The following is an 18,973-nucleotide window of genomic DNA, read 5'->3' on the forward strand; positions in this document are numbered from 1 at the left end:
CCAGAGCCAGCCTCTGGCTGGTGAGCATCCTTATACTTCCCATCCTGACCTCGGTCACCACGGAGGAGGCAGAGAGAAGGGTAACCAGTGTGGCTTTCCTGGCCCATCCTCATGGGTGCAATTAATAGCCAAGGCATGGGCTTGGTTGTAGAGAAGCAAGCGGCGTCAGAGGAGGGGGGAGAAAGGAGGGAAGGGAAAAAGATTCCCCCATTGGAAATTCTACTGGGATTCAGTATCCTAGCTATTATGGTGTACTAGATTTGAATCTGGGTTTCTAAATATATGCTCTACATTATGAAAATGCCCAACAAACACATAAAAAGTAGCTTTTCTTCTGTGTTTGTTCTACATTGCAGTTCTGCAACTGTTTTATTAAGCTCTCTAAAACTAGTTCTTATATTTACAACACTGTTTAGGTTTTGAAACTCTAAATAAGAACAATTTGTAGGCATCTATGTAAAACAAAATACTTATTGATCATTTACTAAGCATTATCTTAGGCTTTATAACTCCCTCATTATTCTTCTTCTAAGTGTTAGGTGACTTTTGGCTCTTTCTCTAATTAAATTGAAACTCCTGGTGAGAAACTTTAAGGCTCCCCAACAAGCAATGTATGTTCCCTCACTACCTTCTGTCCCAGCCCTACAAACTCCTTGATGCTTCACCCTCTCTCAAGTCCAAACTTTCTTCAGTGTTACTTCTCCTACCTAAAGTATGCCTATACTTCACCTCACCTCCATCCTACATCCTATCACTCATAGAAGGGGAAATATATATATATATATGATGACTTATGATGACTTCTTGAAAGGACTAAGGGAGGGTATATGGTTTTTTTCTTACCTCAGTATTCAAATCCCTAAGGTTGTCACAAACAATATCAATTCATGAATAAATAATGATTTAATTTTCTTTTGTAAGTTCTTAAAATTAATATATTAATGATAATCTGCTTGAAATCAAGATTTATTGCTCTTCCTGTGGAATTCTAATGATGACAATAAATTATAAACCCATCACTGTATTTTCTTCATTCTGTAACATGTCAAGTATCAGCTTATAATTTCTCTGGGCTACATTTGAATTTTCTTGATTAAAAACAATCAGAGATCCAATGTATCTTCAAGTTAAATTTTCACATATCTAAAAAAAATAACATACTACTTCTGTGAAGATGGCATGCTGAATTTTCACAAATTATTCAGAAACAAATTTTATTTGGAGAAATTTAAGCTAAAAATGCAGCAAACCAGAAATCAGTTACTGAATGCTTCACAATCCCTGAAAATGAAAATTATGTAAGAAAGGAATACAGGCAAATTTTATATTGACCCTCACAGAGCAAAATTGTAAGAAGAGTTCTGTTCTCTTTGATTACTAGCTCAGAAATAATTTATTTCAAGCTTTTAGCACTGAAGATGTCCAAAAACCACATGTTTATTCTTATGCCTGTATTTATAAAACTTTATAAAGCTAAATATTTTATATGTATTAAAATGGAGAATGAAAGAGATGTATTTCAAGAGCCTTTTACAGATAAATCCTGACAATCAAATAGGAGATAGAACATTAATGTGAATAAAATGCCACACAAAGGTAGGAAGAAATGAATAACTGGAAATACAGAGTCCTTAGCATTACAAAGTGGTAAGATTTCTAAAACAGTCATCTTGTGAGTTTTTTATGCACTGTTCATAGTAACAATACAGTCCATGAATAATGCAGTTGGGATGATTTCTCCTTGTGTGGATTGCCAGTTCTAGAAATCAGTAAAAGTGAAGAATGAGTTGAAAAACCAATCAGCCTACTGAATCTCCTAAGCCTCTAAAACATGCACTGTCTAATTGCAGTGATTTGTATTTCAGAGGTGCCATATCAAAATATTCTCCATTGAGGTCATGATGGAGTCTTAAAAAAAAAATCCCAGACGTGAACAGACACATATATATTTCTTTAAGTTTCCAGCATTGTGTGTACAAGAAGCCAAAACCTCCATGGGGGGCATGCTGATGAGTTGCATGGCACAATTGTAATTTCTGTTTTGACTGCATGTCCTGTTTTTGAACCTGTAAAAGTGTGTAGTGCCTATATGTGTGTCCTATGTATGCCAATTCATTTGATAGTGTGTTTGAGTTCTTTCTGGCTCTTTTTCTAGCAGAGTTCAATCCACAGCTTTCTTCATTGGAGAATTTGTGAAATAAAAGTGAGTTAATTTGTGTTACACACTCTCTTAAATAATCTAGACCTACAACTTGCTTACCTAAGGCTAAAAATTAGAAAATTCAAAGAAACATATGAATGACCTTACTTGGCCTTTGATAAGTTAAAAAAAGAAAAAAAAACTTCTTTATCTTGGTTTAGTTTTGATATTCTTCAGAATTATTACACAGCCAACATTTGAAGAAATATCTACCTACAAAAAATTGAATATATGTATGTTTTATAAGATGCATGTTACTATAGTATCTAATTATTCTGTGATTTTTTTGTATGTACGGTAGCTATATAATTACCTTAAAATTGCTACAACAAAAGATAAAAATTTAAAAATGGATTGAGATAAATCTTAAAAACAATCACTTCTGCAGCTCTATCACAAGCCATATTTTTATGCTGCTTCATTCCTTTTACTGGCTTCAAGGAAGCTGAGCTGCTAATGAAGAATTTGAATTGTACCATAATAATATCAGATGATAATCCTTTCAAAACTTAATTCATATGTTTCTCAGCTGAAGTTAAGATCATGGAGCAAAAAATAAATCATATTTTTCTATACTTTGCTTCATCTTCTATCTTTAACAATCCCCAATCCTTCTTCTCTAACATGTCTCACAGATAGCAAAGAAAGCATTATTAATAGTATCTCTATTAAATTAATTTTTTAAACTTTTCTACTGTTTTCTATTTTGTTGAATTGACCTCAACCCAACTATCTAAAAGAAAAAGGGACTTGGAAGTGAGATACTTCAGCCCGTTACTTTGCTAGTAGATTTGGCTCAAGAGACAGAAATGTCATAAAATGTAGGGCCATTTTGAGTGTCACTGAGTATAGTCACAGAACTTTAGATACTGAATTAGGAAAATAATGAATGGGTCCTCATAACTGCTAAATCTTTCGTATTTATACTTAGGGTAATCACTGATTTTGTACTGTATCAGTTTCTCAAGGTGAAAAATCAAACCATGCTGCCAGCTTATAAAGCTGATTTGGAGAGACAGGAAAAATGCTCTATATTTTGTTTTACATATGGAAGGTTAATTTTTTGTGGTGCTTGTGAGTCAGGCGATGTGACTTTGTGGAATCCTTGTAACATTGACTAGAGTTGCCATGAGATTTCACTCTTTCTAATGTTCTAAGGCCCCTTTTCATAGCATAACATTTCTTATGTAATAGAATTTTATATTATAAGATTTCTAGATGCTAGATGTTGATGAATGAGCACGAATTAATAGATTTTACTTTTTTATGTATCTTAATTGTTCTTGATCTATTTGACTCAAAATATTGTCTCTAGGAAATACCGTTCTTTGTCCATTGAAACCGCTTGGTGAGAAAGTTGAGCATTTATTATCCAACTCTTATGGGGCAGTTTTCATAAGTACAACATACCACTTAAGTATTTGGTTTCCAGTTGCCTTTTGGTGATGATGGAGGTGGTACTGGTGGTAGTGGTGGTGATGATGCTGATGATAATAAGTCATTTAACATCAAAAATAAAGATTTATTACATGTTCCCCTGGATGGCCATCTCTACAACCCAGTGCTGGAATTCGTTGCTTCAAAATGAATTGGGCATTAGTACTTTGAAAACATAAAGTATTTCTATAATAGTATTTGATAACAGTGCTTTGCACTTTCCTGAATTAAAAAAAAAATGAGGGGTGATGGGGAATCATTGTAACCTTAGGAAATCTATTACTCTTTTATGTTTTGGTCAACATTAAACACAGACTGTATGTAGAGAAAATACACCCTGTAAGACCACTTCATATAGAAAAGAGGAATGTATAATTATCTTTGAAAATGTTATGCTAGACTTAGTTCTTACCGTAGAATGTATAATTCCATTCTTGTGGTTTAGGTTAAAGGTTACCCTCATCTTATATTAAAATCTTTTCATTTTTGTGTTATTCTAATCTATGAGTAGTTTCTGACATGGTCCTTTTTTCTGGTGAATCCTCTTGAAATAGATACAGTTCTTAAAGTGCAAGTTCCTGATATACAAATATGGCAGGCACTTTAAGCTCTATTCTTTGCCCTGAGTATTTCCTATACTCTACTTCATTTGCTTAATAGTAAAGCAAAGAGAGAGATGTTCATTGAGAAATTTTTTTAAAGTAAAGAGATGAAATAAAAAAATTGTTGGGCTTTTATGATTTAGTTTATTCAAGACATTAATGATCTTGGGGACACATTACAAAGCTCTAGAACCTTAATTAAAACTTTTGGCCATACATATTTCTTAGTGTAACACTAACTAGTTTAAAGGATATGCTTTCACTAAACATTTAGCAGGAAAATACACCAGTAGCCATCACAGTACACAGCATTTGTTTTCAGTTGAAAGCATTCTTAGGCCCTGATGTAGTTAAAGATTAACTGGAAACAGAGACAGTTCTACACCACCACCAAAGCAAAAGACTTTGAAAGTGTTTGAAGAGAAAAATTATTTTATACCTGATCAAGTCATGCACATCCTCAACCTCCACCACCAAAAGGAGCCATTGGAAATCAAGAGACTCAATGTGGTTGTTTTAGTCAATAAAGGCACGCCAAATGTTCCATACTTTTAAAAATATACTGTCCCATTTTTTTTTTTTTTGCAAAGGAATAAATCAAATAAACTCACACCAGAAAGACTGCTGGAATGTTAAAGTTGTTTCTCTAGTTGTGTGTGCGTGAAAAACAAGTTTTGTGTCGTATAGTTGTTGCCGGGAACTGCTTGCTGTTTTAAGGGCTAATAAATGTTTCCGCTGAAAAACAACCGGCTCCCCTATTCTGTACTTGAGTGAAAAGATAATGAAAATGCTTTATTTTATTTACAGACAATGCTAATGAGGAAGAGTTGGAAAAGATCAAGTAAGGTAATACTTAGCTTGTGATCTTTCAGCTTTTCTTGTTGAGAAGAACTATCATCTGCTTTCCCAGATCTTTCTCATATCTCTTCAAAGTATGCCACCAGATTTCATACTATTCAATTGTTACTTTTCCCCATAAATTTAAGCAAACCATCTGATGTTTTTAAAATAGAAATCATACTGATCAATAGCTTCAAACCATCCTATCACTATTCTCTGATCACTTCTCGACATCATTCTCAGCATCTGGTCTCAACTATTTATGCAACAGGGTCTAGAAAATTGCTTTGCACCAGGAATAAAATGATAAGGCTAGGGGACGGACAACTCGAGACAGAAGAAAGATTTCCACAAGTTATTTTATTTTTTTGGTGGGGGGGGGTCGCAGAAAATTGGTATGTGGCTTTCTAAACTGAGAAATTCCTGTATCATTACATCTTTGGAGTATAAAATAAGAATAATTTTTTTCTCATTGTCTCTTCTCACTTTAAGAAATAAAGTGAGAGGAGTTTATGGTTCCTGTAACTTACTAAGCCCTGGCTCTTTTGCAACTTGTGAGATATGCAAAATATAAACTAATATTTTAATTTGTTCAGTGGTGCTGCCACTGTTTGACACAGAAAGATATCAAGATGAAACAACTTTTGTAAGAATATAACTTGAAATAAATCAAAAGATTTTACTTGTAAAAATTTTGTCTGCTCAAATTTCTACTTAGAGTCAGTATTTCTTTTTAATAGTGACTAATTTTTTTAGACCCTGGAACATGACAGTCTTTTTCCTTCCATTCTGATTGAATCATGCTTTTACTTAAACTTTTCTTTAATTTTGTCTTTTTTATTATTGTGAATTTAAAATATATATCCAAATGTTTTTATATGTATGGTAATGACTTACTCTGTTTGAACAAGTGTTTCTTGGTGTACATTTTCTCCCTAATTCTTGTGGCATTAATGACCAAAGAATAAGTTGGCTCACAAAAAAGTCAGGGTTCCCATTAAAAGTCACCTTTATTTTTAATAAAATGAAAAACACTTAATAAGAAAGGTTGCTGAATATTTCTGACTTAATGTTCTCTGTGATTTTTACTAATCAAAATAAAGTTTCAAGAGGTTTTTAAGAAATATTTGCACTGTTTATATTTGTACTACTCTTTTTCCTTTGTAATTATACTTTAAAGTTATATTTGCACTGTTTATATTTGTACTACTCTTTTTCCTTTGTAATTATACTTTAAAGTTATATTGTGTATGTTTTTTTTAAATTTATATAATTTGATATATTTATATACAGAATATGACAATCCATCAATATGTGGCAATATTCTCTCTTTCAGATGTATTTAACATGTAATGCTAGAACAGGATATTATATAATATTTAGTATTAATTAGTGGGAATAATCCACTTTATTGTATAAAAGAAAGAATTGAAATGAAGATTCTGCCTGCCATGGTGGCTCACGCCTTTAATTCCAGCACTTGGGAGGCTGAGGTGGGCAGATTACTTGAGGTCAGAAGTTTGAGACCAGCCTGGCAACATGGTGAAACCCCAACTCTACTAAAAATACAAAAAGTAGCTGGGCGTGGTAGCATATGCCTGTAATCCCAGCTGTTTGGGAGGCTGAGGCTAGAGAATCGCTTAAACCCAGGAGGCGGAGGTTGCAGTGAGCAGAGATGATGCCACTTCACTCCAGTCTGGGTAACAGAGTGAGACTCTGTCTCCAAAAAAATAATAATTCTTCTTTAAAAACTAAATTAAATTTATATTTAAATGTAAATATAACTTTAAGAATAAATTAAGTAAAAATATATCCACATATTTTTGTTCCATATACAAAAAAATCTAAAATGAGAAATATCTACCCTGTACTGTTTTTAATATCTATAATTCTTGGAGTTTATATTTATTATTAGCAATCCATTTATGTATTCAAACGGATACATTTTTCAAGCTTCCAACTGAAGATATAGAATTCCTATGTCTAACAGCATTCGTTTGAGTACTTGGCAGATTATATTTAGTACAAGTGTTAACATAAGCTTTTGGGTTTTAGCCTAAGGGATTTTCAACTTTGAAAAATTTAATGGGGATATTGAATACTAAGTGAAGTAAAATCAGTTCACTCATTTGACTTTTTTCTGTGAGAACATGCTGAACACCTGCTAATTCATTCAGATTTTTTACTGTACCCTAAAATATTTGCCATATTCATCCATATTAGTGTTACAAGAGCATAATGTTAAATCCAAAATTGGGGGAAAGTTTGACATTTCAATTACTAGCTAGTCCACCTTCCTTCACACACTCTGCTACGTTAAAACTGCTCCTTGAACCTTTTCGTCCAGTAAATTGTGCTTCTTGGGAAACTAAGGGGTAAGGGACTATACTGTGTAGTTTTATAGGTTTTACTATGTTACTGTTTTATGGAAATGCACCTTTTCTAAATACTTCAATCTTCTTAAAAATTCTTGTCTGAGTACAGATTTTTCATTTTTTATTTTTGGAAATAGGGTGTAATTTTATTTGCATTACATTTAAATATGGGAATTTCATATATGATATAACTATGTTCAAATTCAAAGGTAAATTTTTCATAAAAACACAGATTTTCTTCTCTGGAATCTTGATTTACAGAATGAGGTCTCCCGCATCTTTGTGGCAGGGCTTTGGCATGCAGCCTGTCTTTGAGCGTCAATGGTGAATATATAATCTAAGAAGTATAAATTTTATAGCAAAGACTTAAAGATAGCCGGTGTTGTTGGAGATTCTCTCCAATATGGAGTTTTTCTTTCTTGGTTTCTTTCAGAAGTGATGTAACTACAGAGGAAGAAAGACTAAATTGACATAGTTTTTGTTCTTTTAAATATGCCTGTCTCCCCTCTATACAATGTGAATCAGCTCATGGAACTTCCCATTCCTTAAGCATCTACTCGTCATTTTCATCATCTTGACACTCTGTGACGAGACTTCTTTACCTATTTTTGCAGTCATACTTCAGCCAATCATAGGCTCTTTTAATGGAAATCTTATTACTTGTGGCACTCACATAATGTGGGGTTCTATTTACTATTGAAATCAGAAGAAAGATCACCGGCTTGAGGACCAGGAGATCCTAATTGCTGTTCAGGACTAACTTATTATTTGGTGGTGAGGGGGTAAATGTATTACCACTTAATAACTCATAGGGAAAAATACATCTAAACTTACCTCTGAAAGACAAGAATGTATAAAATATGCATTATATTTGAATGGCATGTAAATAAGTATATAGCTATAAATTCTGTAATATTGCCTCTTCCAGGGACAGAACCATCCTTTAAAACGCTCATTCTGGTTTTCCACAAGCACACTATCTATTATGCTCATTTTGAATTCTGCCCAACACTCAGCTGTTACAGAATTATGTTATTTTAAGAAGAAAGGGACTGTTGTCTCCCTAAACTTGGGCAACAGAATTATCCAGGTCAAAGAGATACACTTATGTGACAAAATGTGTTTTAGCAGAGAAATGGTATGCTTTGGATTATTGCAATATTTTATTCTTTAGAAGAAGCTTATCACTGATAATTTATTCTAAGTTTAAATTATTCATCAAGAAAGTTTCATGAACTCAAAAGAGATGATTTATATGTATTTTGTGAATAAATTTTGTGGGTCCAAACCAAAAATTAAAAAAATAATAAAACAATTGGCTCTATCAAACAATATGCAGTTATGATTTTACACTACAGTGTGTGTGTGTGTGTGTGTGTGTGTGTGTGTGTGAACCTAGAATAATGAATTTACCAATGGTTAAAGGTGACATAATAAGCTTATGTGCTTTCAACAAATTGTTTTAATTATATGAGAAATATGATGATGATATAAAAACATACACATTGCAATTCATATCCTCAACAATAACAGTTTAGAGTTGTTTTTCTTTAAGAAAAGTTTATCCTTTGAATAATACACAGACTACTGTGATGGTGTCTGATTATCATATCTTCTGTTACTTGACAGCTTATATCTTTTTTTAATAATACATCTTTTTATAAAGATTTTATTACAACCACTTAGCATAATTTTAATGAACTATAAAACACTTTATTCATTGGTTGAATGAAGCAATTTTTAATAAGACTTTTGGCAAGGAGATCATTAATTTAAACTAGATCATTAATTTAAACTAGAGAACACTTTCAACTCTAAGTCTGCGTGGCGAAGTAGTTAAACCTGACACCTTGGATGATACATTAAAAATGCATCAGCAAAAACTCTTTAAGTGCTATAATTTAAGTAACAGTGGAGAAACAGATTAACACATCTTTAAGTATCTCACACAATCAGTTAGACATGATGAAAAAAAGTCATTTAACAACTATCAGGTTCTTTCTTCAAAACTTTATATCCTGATAATAAAGAGGCAATTTTTTTAAAGCTGCAAAAATGAAAACTATTGGTCATAGACTTTCTTAACTCATATGAGTGACCAATATGGCTTTTCTTGGATGCCATGTTTCTAATTTTTATGCATGTCTTTGAAAAAAACGATATGCTTGATGTTTTTGAAGGAAACATAAAATTATTTTAAAAGATTTTTAACTTGCCATTGTTTGTACTCCCAAATCTATATTATTTGGAAATGCTATAAAACCAACCTCATAATCAAGATTTCTGAGATTCCAAAATGCAACAATCAACAAATGGTAACTAGTAGTGAGTATTTCTGTTATCAAAGAGCATATTTTGACCCCACCTAACCAAAGTCCTGAAATTTGTAGCAAGTTTATTTAAAACAGAGATATTATGTCAGTGAATATTTGATTACCCCCACAAAATACATGAAACCATAACTAAATTTTATGTTTAGATGGTTTTTTCTTGCTGTTTTGACAATATTTCCCCAAAGGCATAAAATATACTTTTTATGTAATATATTCATAGCTACAGAGATTTGCTGTGACAATGGCATTACCTTTATTTGACTGCTCTTGTTGACTTTTCTAAATGTTGTGGGTTCTTCTGGATCAGATCCGGATGAGTTGGCACAAAGTGGAAGGACAATGTGTAATGTCAAGGAGAGGATGGATTCCACAGTGCGTGTGTTTCAGGTCTAGGATGTTTATTGTGTGGTCGCTGGGTGGCCTTCACTTTGGTGGCATGTGTTATCAAGTGAGTCGACCAATTTCTTAAGATTCTTCCTGGACCAATTAAAAGGGAAGAACTAATATAACTGGATTCCAGGATAACAGAACTAAGGGCTGCTGTGCAGATTACATGGTCTTTTCATTTAACAAGATAGATAGATGGAAGGATGAATGAATGGATGGATGGATAGACAGACAGACAGATATTAAATTGAGTGGAACTGGGAGGAGATTTGTTGATTTTAAGGGACCCTAAATGTATATATACAAAGTACAATTTTGTCAGGATCCTGGCTCCAAAGCTCTGTTAACAGTTGATAACCTTAGTCAATTTCATGAGGCATCTTTATTGACAGGATGGAAGGATCCAAGAGCCATAGCTTTGATGAGCAGTGATTGCAGTCTGACCAGGAAAATTTATGTAAATGATTTATTTGTGTATTTATTTATTTTTTAATCTCTTAAATGGCCAAATCGTATTGATAAAAAGAAAATGGGTTCCTATGAAAGCATGCTTTTGTAATCAGGAATTCTAGCTGACTGGCTCTTACATTTGAATCTCAGGCTTCGTCGTTTCAAATTGATTGTGAAGGTTTTGAGTTTTGAAGGATTGCCAGATAATTGTATGTGTTATGTTTAAAGCCCTGTACACATTAAGATGAATTTTTAAATATCACTTTTAATAAAAACTTGTTGACTAATCTTTATTCCATCTATTGAAAAAGTCTTTAAAGATTTCTATGATTTATTTTGTATAGAAGGCTGAAAAAAATCACATTATATGCATTTGTTAGAAAAAAATAAACTGTCCTTTAGTTTTATTTCCCTGTGAAAAACATTTATCTTCTATATTTTGTAGTCTAAAATCTGGTTAATATTTAGATTCATAAGTAGATATTTTTTCTTTAAAGGGAAATTTTCTTAGTGTGTCTTAGATTTTTAGAGGTAAAAATAGAAATAAATAAGATATTCCCAATGCATCCTTACCACTTTCATAAATTAGAAATCTTGGTAGAAACAGTTTAACAATTTATCATTCAGAATAACTTCAACAATTTTTCATTATCAATTGATATTTCTGTTTTTTGTTCTGTTTCCTTTTGCTAGTATTTTATACTTTTAGCAGTTTTAAAATGTCACTTTGCCTCACTTAGTCTGTTGTCTTGATAAAGACTGAAGTGTAACTAAATGTCTACAACTGTACTTTAAGATAAGCTTTCTCTGGAATTCATGAGTAGTTTAGCTACTTTTTCTTGTTCTCTGTAATAAAATCACGACTTCTGTTTAGGACTCATTATGTAATGCCAGGTATCTTATTGTGGTTGTTGCTGTTGTTATTGTTATTATCATTAGACTCTGGTGAAAGGATGGCTTTGGCTGGTCTGTTGTAAATTTTATACTCGTGCAGAACAGTAAATGGCACAAGGGTCCACAAGAAATTAAATTGTTTCCTCTGAAATAAAGGCCTAAATTTACATGAGAATGTGGGTTGTAAAATGAAATATAAATTTTAGCTGATGAATAATAGAAGTAATTAAACATGGCATGAAAAGCACAGCCTGGGGCCGGGCGCGGTGGCTCACGCCTGTAATCCCAGCACTTTGGGAGGCCGAGGCGGGTGGATCACGAGGTCAAGAGATCGAGACCATCCAGGTCAACATGGTGAAACCCCGTCTCTACTAAAAATACAAAAAATTAGCTGGGCATGGTGGCGCGTGCCTGTAATCCCAGCTACTCGGGAGGCTGAGGCAGGAGAATTGCCTGAGCCCAGGAGGCGGAGGTTGCGGTGAGCGGAGATTGCGCCATTGCACTCCAGCCTGGGTAACAAGAGCGAAACTCCGTCTCAAAAAAAAAAAAGAAAGAAAGAAAAGCACAGCCTGAGGACTCCAATGGATCTAAATGTGGCTAATATTTTTGTTTCTCAAATTTTAAAGGAGAAACCTAAGTCCTAAATCTCGATCATCAAAATTCCCATCTCACCCTCAAAATCTTAATTGCTAACACAAAATCACAGAATAACCTAGGAAGTTGCAAAGGTGCTTCCTCTTTATCACAGTGTCAACTATTGATACTTTCCCAAGACTGTCATCAGTTTCCCAAAACTTTATCATAACTGACACCTAGACACAGAATGCAAAGCTTCAACATTTAAGGGAGTAATTTAGATGTTTTATTTAAAAATTAGTAGCTATTTTTTATTTCCCAAAGTTGAATTGGTTTCCTTCATAAAGGTCTGGGATTAAGTAATAAACTATCCTACTTGAGTTCATCACATCGCTTTTACCTGAATAGCCAGCTCTCTCTGTATTCATTTCTTTTTAAAATTGTCAGGCAACTTCCATTAACTATGTTGCTTATTATATTATATTATATTTGTTAATTATAAAATTTGGAATTCTTGTAAAAGTTTAAACCAAATTTGGTTAGGTGCATGCTTATAAAGATTTCTGCAGTCACTCATTAAAAATCCTCTGAAGTTCTATGGTTAACATAATTGTTTTGTTAAAAGGAACAAATATCTGCTTATTTCAAAATCTTAAAATATGCTTAAACAGTCTACTTTCTATAATATACCATCAGACTCCAAGATATATTAATAAGAATAAAAAGGTAAGTGGACTCTTAAAAAATCACAGAAATAATCCTCTCTAAACTTTACTACCACAATAATTTTAATTTATTCAAGGGAAGAAATCTTACAGTTTCTAAATATCCCAAGAATCTTTAGGATATATAATTTTCATTTTTTTATTTGCTTTGAGTTTATTTGTTTTGATTTAGAATACTAATTAAGTATTCTCAAAAACATCTCAAAATGTAGCTAAATATTTGTTTGTTTTTAGGAACTTTCAGAAAATGAAGTGGTTGGATCTTATTTCTCTGTGAAGTCTCTCTTTTGGAGGGTAACGTCTAAATCCTTTTTGTTAATGTTCTTGATTTTTGGTTTTTCGATAGCAATTTTGAAAGTTAAATGGCAATTTAGAGTTTTACTTTTTAAGATAGGCTTGCAGATAGACATATTCATTTGCCTTCTTTATTATCTTCTGAGTCATCTAGTAACTAACACTTTTACTTCTACACTTGTAAAAATTAAGACTTTAACTTGAACATATTTCTTTGAAGTCATTTTATGAAATCAAGTATATTCCAAATTCTGAGACGCTAGAGTCCCAGGGACTCTCCAGGAATATAATGCCATCTAGAAGGTCCATTAAGGCTCTTTCATCCTCTCTTGTAAAATGAGATTAGAATTTTCTGCTCTATTTCTGTTTGAGAAAACTATTTACTTCTGTTACAGTGATCTATACTAGAAATCTATCCTAGAAATATACTAATCAGTGCTCTTTCTTTGAAAATAAATCCTGTAATTTAGAAACCAGCAACTCTTTAGATTTAAATAAAGACAAAATGATGATTCATAGATAATTTGTTTTAAATGTCATTGCAATTTAACTTACTCTTTTATGACTAAAGCATAATGACCTCGTAATGACCATTTTTTTCTCTGCTCTAATTCTGCATTATGCATAGCACGACTTATTACTAATACTTACTGCTTTACCTTTAAGAATGTTCCTCTTTCTTTGAAAATTCACACTTAGTATATGCTTAATGTAACAATAGATATTGCAATGAAAATGCTACACTCTTAGGACTTGGGGATTTTCCTTTCTTGGCTCTCAAACTGCTCGTGATAGAAAACTTCCTTTTTTTCTTTAAAATTTTAATATTTGTTATAGTTTCTCTCAAGTAGACTGGCAGGTACCAGATTAAGTCATGTGTTGACCAGTGAGCAAGTATAAGCCACATTTATTCATCCTTAACAGCTTGTACACACACACACACACACACTTTTTTTTTTGCATACCCTTATTTAGTAATCATACCCTCTTCATTTCTGCTACATGGCTGCCTTCACTGAAGTTACTCTGTAGTTTGCTGAAATAATAATTTCTCTTATATATTCATGCATTATCCAGGAATACACAGGATGACTGCTTTTAAATTATTCCATGACTTTAAATTGATAATAATTTTATCCAAAAATTGTTTCACTGGCTGGACGCTGTGGCTCACACCTGTAATCCTAACACTTTGGGAGGCCAAGGTGGGTAGATCACCTGAGGTCAGGAGTTTGAGACTAGGCCGACCAACACAGTGAAAATCCGTCTCTACTAAATACAAAAAATTAGCCAGGTATGGTGGCGCATGCCTGTAATTTCAGCTACTTCAGAGGTTGAGGCAGGAGAATCACTTGAACCCAGGAGAAAGAGGTTGCAGTGAGCCAAGATTGTGCCATTGCACTGCAGCCTGGGCAATAAAAGCAAAACTCTGTCTCAAAAAATATGCACATACATATGGTTTTTTTTTACATGGCACATTTCTTCTAGAGTAGAATTGGGGGTGTTCTGGTTGAGCTTGTTCTATGTGCAGCAATTGTGCACACTGGTCATTGTGAATGAAGATTTGTCACCAGGACCAACTTTGTAATTCATACTTTTTCAAGGGTTTGCCTTTCAAGTGGCTCTCTCAAGATTTTCTTTGCTACTTCCAAGTTTTCCACTTACCAGTACTTTCCATTTGATTGTGTTCATCCTCAAATATTCTTTAGTAATCTTTCTCAAACTCTTCAACTGTTTGACCTTAGAATAGCAAATGTGCAAGTTTAAAAATAAATAAGCTTTCTTGTATCCAAGGCTCAGTGGTAATGTCTTCTCTGGGCATATGATAATGAACAATTGACAAATTAACTGAGTCATCAAGGCAAAACCTTTAGGGGTCATCTGTTCTACCAGTGAGGAAAATAAGGCCCATCAAATTAATGTTATTGTTTTGAGGTACCCAGATGGCATGACAAGAAACAATATTTCTCTCTCTCTGAATGTCATACAAATAAACGTTTTGAAGAACTAAAGCAGTAGAGTTTCTTTTTGAGTTTATGATGAATAGAGAGACCCCGTATAAATAAAGCTGCTCCTTAGCCTGTTATTTTATTATATTTTTTGAAACAGTGTCTTGCTCTGTTGTTGCCCAGGCTGGAGTACAGTGGCGTGATCTCAGCTCACTGCAATGTCCACCTCCCAGGTTCAAGTGATTCTCCTGCCTCAGCCTCTCAAGTAGACACGTGCCACCACACCCAGCTAATTTTTGTATTTTTAGTAGAGATGGGGTTTCACCATGTTGGCCAGGATGGTCTCCATCTCTTGACCTCGTGATCTGCCTGCCTCGGTCTCCCAAAGTTCTGGGATTACAGGTGTGAGCCACCATGCCCAGCCTAGTCTGTTATTTTTAATTGACACCCTTTCAAATTCTTCTTGCATTATTTGACCCTTTTCTTCAGCATCTGTGTTAGCCACCAATGGATGGATATGTTTAAGAGCCATGAGATTGCTGTATCCGATGTGCCATTTACAAAATCAGAAAATTAGTGACCAAGTCTACTTTAGTTGAGTATTATCTGCAGAGTCACATTCAAAGGTCACTCTGATAGCTAACTGACCAATATTGCTCTTTACCTAAGCAATATTGTTATTCTGATGAACTTTTAGAGGAGATGTATATGAAAGGAGGTTACCCAGGGACATTTTCAGATATGCAAAATATCTAAATAGCTCAGATAAAATCTTGCATGAAGAGTACACATGTGCTTTGTGGGTTAAGCAGGATGTGATTTAAAATGAATTCCTATCAGGATTTATAAAAATCAATACATGTGTCTAAGAGATAGCAACTGATTTACACTGAGCGAAACTACATCCTAGTAAAAACTTGCTCAGCCGGAACATCAGTGCTACTTGCTGTATCTTAATTTTCCCGAGAGCAAAATAATGGAAAGAAAAGACTGTGCGCAGGGATATTCTAATTTTCCAAAAGCATAACATTTTTTATTCATCAAAACACTATCTTAGGACAAAAAATATTAATCAGTGGATATGACAATTACCATGTTTCTCATTAACACAATAAAAATTGTGTGAAATCAGATGAAGTAAAAATTGTATTAAGGACTAACTTCCCACTAAAGGGTTGTAACTTAGTGCAGTGTTTCCAAATATTTAGCATGTTTAAGTTTCTTTTTAGTTATCTCCATTGAGTGGACTTGCAGATTCTGATGAAAGAGTTAATTGAACAAACCATCTTGCAAGAAGATTGTAGTGAATCAAAGAGGAATTTAAATATTTTTTAAGTGGAAAAGGCTGGAAAATGCCAAGATACTTCATATAAAAATCAAGAAAAAGGTCATAATGGGCAAAGAAGAGTACTTAGAAAAACACAAAGCAATTTAGAAGTTATGTCAGAGTACCGCCTTCCTGTCAGGTCAAGCAGAAGTGTGGCTGAAGCCAGACTGAAGGCTTAGGAGAAGAGTTACTGACTTTTTAAAACAAGAGTGGGATCCTGTCAAGCACTTATATACTGAACAACTCAACCATAGATAACATCCACCCAAGGTGAGTTTGGAAGTTATTTCCATTTTCAAATATGATATTGTTTATACTCAAAAATATGCGTAACTTTTAATAAAAAGTCTCAAAAAAAAACAGGTCTCTGTAAGGCAGGCCCAAGACAATTATTTCTTTCCCATATTATTGCTAGAAATTTGTAGATTATTTAAGCAAGCCAAAAAGATTACAATATACATGATGATTTCCTCCTCATATGTATTTCAAAAAAAATTGTAAAAGCTTTAAAACTTTTGTTTGGCCACGATTAAAGTTAGAGAGGATACTTAAAATATTTTAAGCAAACATAAAGAACTTCCTGACACCATAAATTGTATCAAGAAGCAATGGAAAAGAAAGTTTAAGGATAAAAACCAGGAGAATCTTGCTAAGGATTATGGTGCCAGTAAATCATCTTCTAAGAAAAAAGGGATCAAAGCTTTATTATAAGATGAGACACTTCAAACTGGGCTGGACAAAGCACCGGTAGGGTTTTCTGTAAAAGCAATCCTACCTTGAGAGACGGATGGATGGCAGAACAAATGCACTTGTTGGACTTCATCATCCAAGTGCAATTCACTGGAATAAATTCAGCAGGGAAAGGAAAAGATAGGACATGCCTGTGCCTGGGATTGAGCTAATTGCTCTGCACTCATCTTGGCAGCACAAAACAGTCATTCTTGGCTGTCATTATCTCTTCTTTGTAGTGTCTTGGGGATCATTTGATTAAATAAAAGCTCATGCACCCCTGTGCTGAAAATAGAAGAAAGAGCTGACTCCACACATGGTTTATTGTAAACACATAAGCGATGTCTTTCACTCCCTGTTTGAGTGTCTGGGTCTCATTTGGAAGGATTAGCTTGTACACAGGTAATAAAATCCAGGATAACAAAAGCTGAGGATTATTTGTACCTATCAGGAAAGGAGATTGGTGTAACTGTGTTGCCTTAGTCTCATATTAAGTCTAAATAGATTTTTTTTTATTTTGATCTATTTGTAAATCAAAATCTAGAAAAATAAAATATCTCATTATTAATGATCCAACTTTTCAAGAAAATGAATTAGTAAACTTTTTACACTGGAAATAGAAATGCTCCCAATTTATATGCTAGATTCTATGACTTCACCACCTTACTAGTAGACATAAAACTATAATTTTCTATAAAGTGAATAACATATGCTAGGGTTATTACCACTTGCCTACTTTTACTTCCTCTAATCCCTTGATTAGCCTTTCTCAATCATCTATAACCAAGGATACGTTTCACCTAAGTGACAAGCAAAGTATTTTGAAAACTCTTGTACCAATTAATTTCTTTTATTGTACCATGAATTTCTTAGTCTCTGTCAAAAAAAATGGAAATATAGGTGGGTCGGGGTTGGAAATCATGAATTAGGTCTCAGCAACTCTAGCTTCAAATCTCAGCCTTGCCAATCTCTAGTCATTTGGCTTTCAGTGGGGTACTTACCTTCTCTATGCCTCAGTTTATTTACCTTAAAATAAGATGCCTGTCATGAAAAACCAGGAGTGTGAAAACTGCAGCATGTAATAGCTGCACAACGAATGTTCCTTTCTTTCTGTGTGATTAGCCCACCTTTCTGACTGCCCTAATCCAGTCCTCTCTGTTAATGTTATTAAGGCTGGTGACTCTAATCTCATCATAATGTTATTGTTAAGAAACTTTCGTTAGCTGCTCCAGAAGACCTGTAATACAAACCTTCAGTTCTACCATGATAATTTCTCTCCAAGAGTTCCTATTAAGTTATATCTTTCCTAATCCATCTCTGGCTGCTCTTGGTCTTGGTAGTGAAGGGATCTTTGGGTTACTTTTTCATAGCAAAGGCAAAACAGGGAGGTGTCACGTGGGACAACATTTCCCTGTTAGAGATAGTTCTTTAATCATTACAAAAGATTTACATGTGGGCTGCAAGGTTAATGTGATCTTAGTTATTGCCTATTGATAATCACATTTATTTTTCTGCAAGCTTATCACTATTTTAACATTTCAGAGTTGGAAACAATTATTCTTTTCATTGTTTCTCTTGCTCTAGTTATTTTCTTGGATACACCTATTAACAGAAACCTGAAACCACTTAATTAGGCTCTATCATCATATAATCTCTGGGCTTCATTGCCTTGACCACTGCAGCAGCATTCTATTAAAGAAAATCGTGGCTGAAAACCTTAGAGTTGCATTGGCATTTATCTTCATTGTACCATAAGACACTTTCTGATAGTGACTTGGAAGCAAATACAAATTTTCTCAAATAATGTTTTCTGAAGACTAAACTGCTGATCAAAATGAGGGGTTGAGAATGGTAC

General features: G+C 33.7%; 1 protein-coding gene across 19 annotated transcripts in view; it reads left to right on the plus strand.

Moving 5' to 3' along the window:
- MCTP1 (multiple C2 and transmembrane domain containing 1) overlaps positions 1–18,973 on the plus strand; it is a 595,528-nt gene that overhangs the window by 358,456 nt on the left and 218,099 nt on the right. For 4 of the 19 annotated variants that reach the window (XR_013532232.1, XR_013532234.1, XM_035292215.3 and 1 more), the window contains exon 6: positions 5,047–5,085. The exons of 4 other annotated variants lie outside the window; for them this stretch is intronic. Coding sequence is in view for 11 of the 15 variants with exons in the window: in XM_035292215.3 (XP_035148106.1) it covers positions 5,047–5,085 (39 nt within the window). In the remaining 4 variants the exon portion in view is untranslated. Of the gene's footprint in view, positions 1–2,155; positions 2,204–5,046; positions 5,086–13,053; positions 13,114–18,973 lie in introns of all 19 variants that reach the window. 11 more of the 19 variants (XR_008479839.2, XM_054252591.2, XM_054252593.2 and 8 more) reach the window with 5 other exon arrangements.

The sequence above is a fragment of the Callithrix jacchus genome, chromosome 2 (assembly GCF_049354715.1).
Source record: "Callithrix jacchus isolate 240 chromosome 2, calJac240_pri, whole genome shotgun sequence".
NCBI lineage: Eukaryota > Metazoa > Chordata > Mammalia > Primates > Cebidae > Callithrix > Callithrix jacchus.